Source organism: Adelges cooleyi, unplaced genomic scaffold, assembly GCF_023614345.1.
Source record: "Adelges cooleyi isolate 19-005CV unplaced genomic scaffold, UGA_ACOO_1.1 ACOO_flye_CR_arks_rails_tigmint_CR_PRNA_1, whole genome shotgun sequence".
In the NCBI taxonomy this organism is placed as follows: domain Eukaryota; kingdom Metazoa; phylum Arthropoda; class Insecta; order Hemiptera; family Adelgidae; genus Adelges; species Adelges cooleyi.
The window spans coordinates 3,096,434-3,108,492 of record NW_026095751.1 but is presented as its reverse complement, the minus strand read 5'-3'; the positions used below and the strand labels follow the sequence as shown (position 1 = coordinate 3,108,492).

At 28.2% G+C, this 12,059-nt stretch overlaps 1 protein-coding gene across 1 annotated transcript; it reads right to left on the bottom strand.

Moving 5' to 3' along the window:
* Positions 1–561: 561 nt before the first annotated feature.
* On the bottom strand, positions 562–10,554 carry LOC126838011 (uncharacterized). Its single transcript, XM_050572125.1, has 19 exons — positions 10,463–10,554; positions 9,130–9,200; positions 9,022–9,051; positions 8,933–8,956; positions 8,068–8,124; positions 7,618–7,647; positions 7,119–7,148; positions 7,011–7,031; positions 6,535–6,555; positions 5,938–5,964; positions 5,042–5,101; positions 4,823–4,870; positions 4,692–4,742; positions 4,427–4,468; positions 2,523–2,576; positions 2,073–2,102; positions 1,627–1,704; positions 1,424–1,486; positions 562–930 (listed from the first exon to the last, which is right to left on the bottom strand). Exons 2-19 carry the CDS (start codon positions 9,191–9,193, stop codon positions 692–694), a joined length of 969 nt encoding a protein of 322 aa, XP_050428082.1. The 5' UTR covers positions 9,194–9,200; positions 10,463–10,554; the 3' UTR covers positions 562–691.
* Between the last annotated feature and the right edge of the window lie 1,505 nt (positions 10,555–12,059).

Genomic DNA, 12,059 nt, shown 5'->3' with positions numbered 1-12,059 from the left:
CTATGTTTTGTATGTTATTATATAATTTGTTTAAAACCGATTGTTGTGCAGTAGTGTGGGCAGACCGAGTGTTTTTATTACAACAAAGAAAACTAACCGTAAGCTATTATTATGATTTAAAAGATTTAAAGTGTTGCAGTCCACATGCGAAGGGTGTAAGGTCCCAAACAATGGTCATCATTGTTTGGAGAACGACCAATATTTATATACTATGCAAATAGTTTTTTTTTTATTGAAAGTACATCTATCCAACACAGCCTATTCTAGTACAGTCCAAAGTGTTATCAGAATAGTTTATAAGTTGGAGGCAAAAAAGTAAGTCTCTGAGACAAGTACAATATCTATTAATTTTTTGTGGAGAAAAAATAAAAGTTAATTTTTATGATTTATAAGAGCAAGGGCACCAGATCTTCCATTAAACTATTTATACGGGTTTAATGAGTTTCTATACAAATATAATAACACTTACGTCACAATAATACTATATTCTTGATATCCAAAAAATTATCAAATAACATTATAAATAATATACATAAGCCAAAAAGTATTTGTATAATCGTGATAAAAATTGTTTATTAGTAAATACATTTAATTCTTGACAATTTGGAAATTAGTGCGGTATGAAAATTTTTTTTTAACAAAACAATAATAGCTCTATAAAATAAGTTATTATAACAACTCCTGTTCCAAATTATTGTAATTCAGAAAAAAATGGCTTAGTTAGAGTACGATGATCTATGTCTACTTCCCAAAATACACCATTATGGAATTTATATACGAAACCTTCAAGTTCCAATACATCCATTAAAACGCAGTACTCTCCGTCAATAGTAGCAGTGGCTATATACGAGTGTGGATATTTAATAGTTCTAAATAAACCTGCTAAACGACACATATTGAACAAATCCTGGAAAACTGGATCGTTTTGACCTTAAAAAAAAAATTACCGAATTTACCTTATTTCATACAACGATACACTTGTAAAAAAAATCATAGAAAAATAAAACAATATACAGGGTTTCTATATTTTAAAATCTTGTTACTTTTGTTCATTAACTTTGTGAAATAGGGAAAGTCTAGGCCTTAATATGAACAAAATTATTCTCCGGATATAACTTTAAAGATAATTTGTAAGAAATATAATTGGTTAATTACAATTGACATCAAGCCCAAAAAGTATCTATTGGCGATCAAATAACTATATCATAAAGGTAAAAATATGTTGTCTTAATAATACTAACTCATATTTATATGCTGGAAAAATTAGTTCAGATATTTATGTTGTATCAGATCTATACTATTGAAGTTGTGTATTACTGTGATAAGAATGAGAATGTCTGTAAATGATTTATTATTTATTTATAATATATATATTAAATGTATATTTAATATATATATGTATATATACTATTTGTATATTTACGTATTAAAGATGTTATAGCTTCTAAAGTCATTTCTCTTCTTGCTTTTCCCAATGTAGTCAGGTCTTAATAGCAAATAAAAAATAAATTAGTTTCTTCCAAGTGAATCGCATTACATTTAAAAAAAACTGTTATTTTTATTAACATACATATAATATATATAGTGGTTTAAAAACCATTACAAATATACAATATAAACACTTACTAAATGCACGGATGATTCTATTTCTTGAAACTGCTCTAGGATGACGTCTTCTCTCATATAAAACACTGGCTAAATTGTCTGCAAAAAAAACATATAATACCAAGTTGATAATAGGTAATGAAAATACAAAGAAAATTGTTGCTCATTATTTCATCGCAAACATATTACATAAGTGTAATTTTACCAATTATTGTAGAACCTACCATTAGTACCTAAAATATATTATTTATGAACTTCTCTTTTTTCAATGTAGTTATATGACTCAAAGTAAGAATTAATTTAGTTAGCCTTATTTCTACGTTTTCAAGAGTATAATACTTTTTTTAATTCCCAATATACCTTGGTAAAAAAACCCGGCAAGGCGTATAGAATAACCAACGTACTGTACGGTAATAGGCAATTTACCAAGCAAAACCTCAGGAATATTCATATAGACTTGTGATTACCTAATTTTATTGTAGGTGCATCAATACGTGCTGTAATCAAAATATAGAATATCAAACAATTTTAAGAGTATAAAAATATTTTTAGAATTGTTATCCATCACAATCATCTTAATATTGAAAATACTTAGTCCATACAACCAATGTAAGAACTTCTAGTAGTCTCATTTGAATTAAAGATTTGGAAAATGTTTTGACGCTCATCAAAAAACATCAATTTCAATATCTATAGTGTCATTTTGTTATGGTAAAAAGTTTAGTTTTTTACAATAATTGAAACGACAACTTGAATAGGATTATACCTTCTATAGCGGAGTTATGAAGTGTTTAGACAAAAAATATCCTCTTTTCGAGAATTAATTGAAATAATTCGATTAACCTATATATTAAATGTTTGTCTGATAATCTAACTCTAAAGGGATATTAACATCTATCAAATAAATTCATGATTACTTTTGTCGGAATTAGGCGGACGATTTAGATCTAGACTCAGAATTGGAACTGTATCTGTAAAAAAATATTGTATTATAACTTTAACTCAGTACAACTAAAATGTATAATTAAAAGCCGAGTTAAAATCAAATATTTTAATTACGGTCGGTCGTCAAAGTTAAAAGCAAAAACCATTTGCCTTATAACTTTGAACTCGAATAAAGTTGTATTTCGTATGGAAGTAATTATAAATATTGGAAAAATTATTGTTCGCATTGTAATATATAAATATCAAATGTATTTATCAAAAGTATTTTATAAAATTGTAAGCACAGAATAATACAATTTCATTTATATATAAATATATAATTTGTAATATATCATATTTATTTAATAAACGTGAGTCATATACACTGGTATATGGACTAATAAGAAATACACTAATGGTAATACACTACATACCCACTGCACGGATTTTAGTGTCAGGAACGAAACATTCGAATTTAGAAAAAAAACTGGTCGTAACAAGACAACTCCAGCTCAGCTCAGTTCATCGAGCCCTTCCTTCACATTCAGTCGTCGGTCAGGACGTGAGATTCAGTCAGGTTTTGTGTGTTTTCAGTGGGATTGCGTTCAAACCGACAACCATTTATTTTATTTAAATATTTTTTTTCGTTTTACAACTTCTATCTGGTGCTTAAGCAATTAGAATACAAATACAGATAAAAGACCAGCGGCAATTTTGGTCGCTTTCTTTTTAAAGTGGTGCCTTGATAACCGTTGAGCTTAACTGCTGGCTCCGCACCTGATTTATCTTGGGATGAATAATCATACGGTCTTGGCTATTTCAGCAAGCGAGTTGTGCACATTCGAAAATTAAGGGTTATTTAATTAGTGCTTATAAGTTTGCTTATCGTTTGTCTTCCAGCCTGAACACGTGTAGTATTGATAGGCGCTAAACGCCAGCAGTCTAGCACAGCACAAGAAGGTAGATAAACATACTATAAGCGCTCCAGCCAGTCCGAGTTATCCAAGTGATATGTGTCTTTGACAATACAGGCTTTGGGAAGGTTGTAAGAAGGCAGTTAATTATAAATACATATAATTCACTTGGTTGCAAATTACAATTTATGTAATTATTAAGGATGCATTATGCATTAAATATCTGATATTAGGACATATTATCTTAAAAGACAATACCATAAGAGTACAATATGCCCACAGTGTTTTTGATAAAGTATTTAATTAACACTACTCTACAAAAGAAGATACAATTGACGGAGAAGAGATTTATCCAGATCGTCGCAGAATCTACTAAAGGTGCAAAAAATTAATTTATCACAACAACATATAAGTAATAATAGAATTTAGGATGATTTAGGATAATAAAGATAGGATATTTAAATAACACTCCCCTGTACAACTCTTACAACCAAACCACCATAACATAACCATCACCCTTTTCATTACTTTTTTTTTAACATCGTTTTTTTTCTTTTAATTTTAATTACCTATTACAGGATAAAAGTGTTAACTATTATATTTAACAATTATACGCTCGGATACTTAAATTAAAAAATATATGACGCAATTTTTTTATTTCTAAATACTTAATAATTATTAATAATATACGAATATGTTTTTAATGTATATGAAATTGCTACTTAATTAAAAAATAAAAATTGATCATACAATAATATCTATATATGCGTACTTTACAATTTTATTCAAAAATACTGTTAGACTATAGTGTAAGAACTTCTAATTGCCCCGTTTGAAATAATTATTTGGACAATGTTTTAACAAATATCAAAAAACCTATAGGGTTCCGACTAAATTTCAATCGTATAAATATCATTTTAATTTTGAACTATATTATAATAATAAAATAATTGTTCGTACTAAACGTTATATTTTTTATATACCTGGTTTAGCTGCTTGCATAGCTTCCTGATACTTTCGCCTATCTAATATTCAAAATAAAACTAAATGTAATGTAAGTTATGTATAATGGTAGAAATCAATATCAAAAATACATGATTCCCTTTAATACAATTATAAAAAAAAGAAACTATAAAAACACTGTTTTTATAATTTCTCTATAACATTAACTTTAAACTGAAATTGTTTAAATTTAACTAAGCAATGTGATCTATTGTACATTTTTTCGTTAAATTTATTTTTGTTTACCTGTTACAGCAAGTATTGCTAATTGCATCATTTTCTGGTACTTTAACTTTTCTAATGTTCAAAATATAATTAATTGTAATGTAAAATATAATTTCTAATTATTGAAATTAATATTACAAATATATATTTACTTTGAAGATGTATTATTGTTTTACCAGCAGAATTTGGGTTAAGAATTTCTAAAATTGTTATAAAAACATTTTGTTCTTAATAAATATCAAATAACTATATTTAAAAATTGTAGTTAAATATAACACTGTTTGATTAGTGCTTTAGTAGGTAAGTGTTTCCAACAAATATCATTTGTTGTTCACTCCACTGTAAAAAAAATAGGATTCTTAGGTATGTACCTTCTTCGGGAACAGTGAACGGATCAATATTTAGATCTGGAATTTGATTTTGACTCGGGCCTGTAATAAAATAATAATACAGTTAATAAAAAAGAGTTTTTTAAATAATTACCTGGTTCTTCCTATTTAAATTGAATTAAAGAACGTAAATTATTATATAACTAAAAACTACACTTAAAAGCCAAGTTTTAATTAAATATTTAAATTACGGTCGATCGTCAAAACAAGAATCAAATATCATATGTTAAAATACTGCAAGAAAATGTAGGAAAAACCACGTTATACATAAAAAAGCAAAATGGGAACACAGAGAACACACCGTGTCAGTTTTGATGTGGTCTTATTGTTCACATTGGTTCTAGAAGAAACTACAATAGAAATTATAAAGGAAAATAAATGGTTAGATGAAAACCTTAACGATTAACTATAACGAATGTTGTTTTTTGTGGTACAATTAATATAATTGTGCTATAATTTGGCTACAAAAATGTTTACAAAATGTACGTAGTCTTTAACCAATCACCCCTAGTACACCTTTTGTTAAAACTACTCGTAAAATAACTAAGTGAAATTCTTACTTATAAAACAAATGTACACAAGTGTATGAAAGAAATGAAAATGAAAAAAATATATAAAAAATTATCCCTTTCCTAATAAATAATACAATTACACATTTTACGCAATGTACATAGTGTACATGTGTGTTTTTTAGTATCCTGGTACCCATATTTATTGTTCAATAAAAAAATCTATATCTTTATATCGGTGACGCGAAATCGTTACACGAATTTATGTTATCCCCAGCCTGATATCATATCTACGTTAATATCTTGAACTTAATAAATACCAAATAACTATGTTGAAATATGTTCAGAAAATTTTAAGAAAATAATTACCTGGTTCTTCCATGTTATCAATATTCTCTGTAATTAACATAACTCAAACGTATTATTTCATGATAGTATATATATTAATATAACGTTATATTATGTGGGATTTTTGCAAGGCGTTGACAAGAAATTCAAAAAATTTAGTGTAGCCAATGGCCTCGAACTCACTATACCGCGTGCCCTACTGCAACTAATCTGAATAAAAAGTGTAGCGAAAATAAAATACCTTACTTCATACTGTACTAATATTGTGTTAACCTATACTGTTTAAATTGGTTTGAAATATGCTAGTTTTTAACTAATCTTAGTGTCTACTTTATGTTTTTGAGCTGAGATGAAATAATAATTAGCAAAACAAATAACCAAGCACAGTCTAAACCTGCATAGCCTAAACCAGTACATTCCAAACTAGTACGGTTTAACATCCATAGTATAAATCAAGTTCCGTCATAACCAGAAATGTACAAATAAAACCATTTTAGCTAGTGGAGTCCAAAATAGGACAGTATATAACGCGCTCAATTATAAACTAGCATCTAATTAAAACATTTTGTACTTAAACAATATTAAATGACTATGTTGAAAAATAATATCATATTTTACCTTCAGAATCTGTGTAATAATCTGAAATTAAAATGTATGACAAATTTTATTATAATCAATTTTTATATAAATACTAAACAAGTGTGTTACAACACATGGTAACGTTTAAATATAATAGTTTTTCTGAAAGAGTTTAAAAAAAAATGCAAAAGCTACAGTGTGGGCGGTGGCTAATAGCCTTGAACTCACTATAGCGCGTGCATTACTGCAACTAATCTGCGCAAGAAAACTATGTTAATTTTTATCTAGTTGTTTACATTATGTTTGAGCTAATATGAGATAAAAATAAACAAAAAGTAGAGTATAAATCAAGTTCCGCCGTAACCAGTATTGTACAAATAAAGTTTTAGCCAGTGCAATCAAAATAGCACGGTATTAGTCAAGCTCAATTATAAATTGGCATAAACTTATAATTAATACATTTCATACTTAACGAATATTAAATAACTATGTTGAAATTTAATATCATATATTACCGTCAGAATCTGAGCTACTTTCTGAAATTAAAATAAATAAATTTTGTACATTATAAATATCAAATAACTATGTTCAAATGTGTTCATAAAATGTTAAGAAAATATTACCAGGTCCTTTCAATTCAACATCAAGTATCTCTGTAATTACCATAACTTAAATGTATTTTTTCACAACATTACATTGTATTATTATAATTAAAAAAAACTGTGTAGGTCACATGATCCCCAGTAAGAACGAAGTTCACATATGGTACCGTTTTATGATGTTAGATTTTTGGAAGGCGTTGAAAAAAAATGCAAAAAGTGTAGTGTGGCCTCGAACTCGTTACCTCTACGCGTCTACTACTACTAGTCTACGTAAAGATGTGTAACAAAAAACAAGTATAATTTTCTCTGCGTTCACTTTTTTTATTAGCACATTTCATGTAACGCCCGATTTTCTGATGATATACTAAGATTTTTAAAAAAATAACTTATGAAAAATTTTAAATATTTATTAAACTGTACAAATTGTAAGTTTTGTTTTCACTTATAAGCTAGAGTTAGGAGGGGGTCGATACCGTAAAATATGTGATATATTTGTTTAGAAGGTTTTTGTAATTATTACCGGGCACAGACAACATCAAAGCCATTGTCTCTGAAATTAACATAAAATAAAAGTATTACTCTATAAATATTGAACTTAATTTTGTATTTTAATATTTAATAAAAATACGGGCGTTAAATAGTAAACGCATAATATGTTATGATAATATTTGATAAAAATTTAATAGGATCCATTATAACAAAATTAATGGAGACCTTGGTAATAAAATCACTAAATTGAAGAAAATGTGATATGTAGAATAAAATATATTAATTAAATGACTTTTAAAGAAGAAAATTTAAAGAAGTTAAAAAGTAGTCAAAAAGATTTCATTTAGATTGTAGAATATAGATTATAGAGTAACATGAAATATTTCAGAATTTACGATCATTTATTTAGTTGTAAAATAATTTTATCTTCTAGCATGCTTTGTCATTATAATATGTTTATTAATTATATAATTTTGATTACCCATCTTATATACATCATAGTTCTCAACCATGCTTTTAATTATTTCGGGCATGAAATCTAGAAAAAACAAATAATGGTTTAAGTAAAAAAAATCTAGAACATTCTTAATCAAAATTGTGGATAAACATAAAATATTAATTAATTATTAAAAAAAAAAAAAATCTTAACTATAAAAAATAGTACGCCCTCTATATAGCAGGTCTCATGGAATTATTAATGGTTCATCGTGAAAACGTGATCATACAAGTTTTTGTAAAATGTATTATTAACTTAGTTTCATTATATTTTAACAATTTAATTTTAAAGGTCCCACTAGTCGCGCTTAATTATCAAATTCTTCCTACAGCAAACGCAGTAAAGAACCTCGGTCTTACTTAAGATAAAAAACTCACACAATCAAATCATAAAACTCCTGACTCCATCTCATTAGCCCTCTACTTAAATCTAAGCTGTCTCTCTTCAATAAACTAACCATAAACAAATCTTTAATCCTTTCAGTCTGGTCCTACGGCACACAACTATGGGGCACAGCCAAACCTTCAAACACTAAAATTATCTAGGCATTTGATTAGCTTGCGTCTAATAAACTCTGCCCTTAGGTATGTCATAAATAAAAACTTGCACAGTGACTTCAACACTCAATCAATTAACAAATTCGCTCCACTGAAATTTCCATTTAAATCTAAGTACTCATCTTAATACCCTAATAAAGCAACTATCCTTTGTCTACCATCCTAACAATTATTACAGAAGATTAAGAAAAATATGGCCTTCAAAAACTAACCAATATTCCTATATTAAACAATATACGTATATTATATTTCATGGTGAAGATTATTTTTAAGTATCTTTTAACAAGTTTTACTTTTTGCTTGCTTTATGTCCTCGTCTGTAACAAATTATAAAAAAATATAAAACAAAATATTTTGTTGTATAAAAAAAATGTATACTGACTTGTTAAGATAACCTCCTCAATATATTTATCTGTAAAAAAGTTAGATATTGATTTCTGTAATAGATTTCCACTACCTTATGTAGTACGTATAAAAATTTAACAATCACCTAATTCAGTGACCAAAACTTGTCCAACCAACGAAAATGATAAAAAAATACCTAAAAGTTTCATATTTAAACTGCAAAATTAATAATAAACAATTATTCATTATTTATAAGATTCAGTGACAATATATTTATTATATTCTGTCTGGAATTGGAATATTTTTGTTTAAAAATGTATCGATCTGCATACTTAATACGTGCAATCATTGTCTGTATTCGTTGGCGAAAGGTTTTTTTTTTATTAAAACTTATAATTTTTTTACGCATTATTAAAAACAACAGTAAGTTGTAAAATAATTTAATATCTATTAAAATTTAATATTCGATTTATCAATATTTATCGATGGCAGTTCAAAAAAAATGTACTGTAACTAATATATGCACACATGCTAAAATTGTATATAGAAAAAACACTAATTTCTACAGATCGTAAATTTCGCGAAGATGTAGGAAATCAAAGTTGACGGTTAGCTAAGGTTAAGCTAGATGAGAACACAGGTTTACTGGATATAGTATAACTGAATAAACGCTTCGATGCAAATCAGTAGTAGGGTTAGGCCTATCCGGATATTCGGATATCCAAAATCCGGATAGTTTTGGATATCCGAATAATTGATCAAATAATATGTCAGTGGTTGTTAACCGACGTTTCTCTGTCGTATAGTCACGGCAGCGGAACAGTCGTGACAACCCTGAAGATGGACTCTGCAAAGAGTCCTAAACGTCGGTTAACAACCACTGACACGGATATATCTAAAAATCATTCACGTGATATTTCAACCCCTGAAAGTTTCGACAAATACATAAATTTGAGTACTCAAAAAAAATATTCGGCTGGTTACAAATTAAATGAATATTCGAAACTATCCGAATAATTTTTAACTATTCGGATAGTTTTGGTTCTACGGATAATTGAAATATTATTTGGATATCCGAAACTATCCGGACTTCGGATATCCGTATCCGAATTATCCGGGTATCAAATATTCCGGATATCCGCAAAATCCGATTTTTAGTCCCAACCCTAATCAGTAGTACGTATTTTCAAACCAGCGAAGTCCAACTAATCACAGTATATAAACGATTTGATGCGAATCTTTGGATACTAGGTTCAAACCAGTGCAGTCCAAACCAAACACAATAAGTAAGTATTATAAGTAATTGATGAGTAGTAGTAGTAGTATTATTAAGTGAGCAAGGAAAGAGGGCCAGTGTATAAAAAAAAAAAAAAAAAAATACAAATATCGATAAAAAAATTATACCCAATAACAAATTGGTACTTGTTATTTAAATAATTATTAAAACTTATAAAAAAATTGTATACAAATATACTTACAATGTCAGAAGATGTGTAATGGGTACACAAAAGTTAATAATCTTCAACTACTAAAATAATAGCATAATATATTAGCAAAAAAACAATTATTTATGTTTGTTAAAAAAATTTAAAGTGATTTTTTTGCGACTTGTGGATGGATTTTTATATTGACTGAAACAGTAAAATTGAAATTGAATTTTGCAGGGCTTATGTCAATTTATTTACATAGCTGTATTTTTTTTAAATGTAATTGCATATTTGCATTACACTGACACAGTTGTTTTTGTAAACACACGTGTTATAGATGTACGCGCGTGTAGTCTTGTAAGGTTAATATAAATAGCATTTTAAGAAAGAGTTCTGGGTTCATTTATTTGTTCAGTTATCACGATATACAAGTGTAAATGTCATATTGTTTACTATACTCTATGTAATAATATTATATGTTATTGCAAATACTATATGTGTTTATTAATAGTAGTGTGTTAATCATTTAATTAATTTTTCCTATGTTTATTATTCAAATACCAAAAGTCCACACTCGCTATAATTCTATATACTATACATTATTGTGTGGTATTAGAAAAAAACTAAAATAGGATTCGCAACACTATAATTTGTATACAATATTAAATATGTTATTTAAAATATAATAGACAACGTGTATTATGGTAATACTCTGTCAATCAAGTTCACAATAATCGAATTCTAGTTTCCGTCATTAATTCTGCAGACCATCCTGTTACACTTCCGGGTTTTAAACTTGAAAATGTCTAGTACAACATTTTTCAAGAAGCATCCACGCACGTAATGCAATCAGAACATCCATCCCTACATCTCAGGCACACTGAAAACGAATTTTAAAAGGAAATCTCCATAGAAAACATCTGAATCCTGAATAAAAATAGTCTGTAGAAGAACTATGTCTCAACTCTTCCAATATTTACTACCTAGTGGGAGACTCCCTTTCGTGTACAGACGCTTATTTCATGAAATCAATACTACAACAAATGCTCAACTTTCTCAATACTCGATTTTCCAATCCCAACGAATACTAAGCAAGTGGAATCTTTTCTTGGTTTATCTGGTTACTATCGTCGTCTTGTGCCAAATTATGGATACATTCCTAACCTCTGACATCTCTTTTGCAACAAAATATACCTTTCATTTAGTCCGATTTTATGTCAAGAGTCGTTCGAGATACTCAAAAGTGTACTCACTTCAGAACCTCTACTTCATTACCAGGACTTTACTAAACCTTTCAATATGACGTGCGATGCGATTGGTTTTGCAACCGGCTGTCTTTTATCCCAAGGGACCTCGGGAAAGGGCTGTCTTGTACTCTTAACAAGGCTAAAACAAATTACAGTACTACTGAAAATAAATTCTGTGCCATCGTGTGGGGAATTGAGCAATTTCGTTGCTATCTGTTTGACCAAATGTTTAATATTATCACAGATCTTTGAAGTCTAGTCTGGCTTTTTGGAATAAAGGACCTTGGTTCGCGCTTTACGAGATGGATACTCAAGTTGGAAGACTACCAATAAAATATTTTATATAAATCTGGTACTAGAAATGCTAATGGCGATTCAACGAGTGGTAACTGGATCAGAAA

Excerpts from the sequence above, each read along its gene's own strand:
- LOC126838011 (XM_050572125.1), bottom strand. The coding sequence starts at position 9,193 with ATGAAACTTTTAGGTATTTTTTTATCATTTTCGTTGGTTGGACAAGTT. Across the intron at positions 8,957-9,021 it reads TGAGGAGGTTATCTTAACAA|ACGAGGACATAAAGCAAGCA; the intron begins GTCAGTATACAT and ends AATTTGTTACAG. Across the intron at positions 5,102-5,937 it reads TGATAACATGGAAGAACCAG|GCCCGAGTCAAAATCAAATT; the intron begins GTAATTATTTTC and ends ATTTTATTACAG.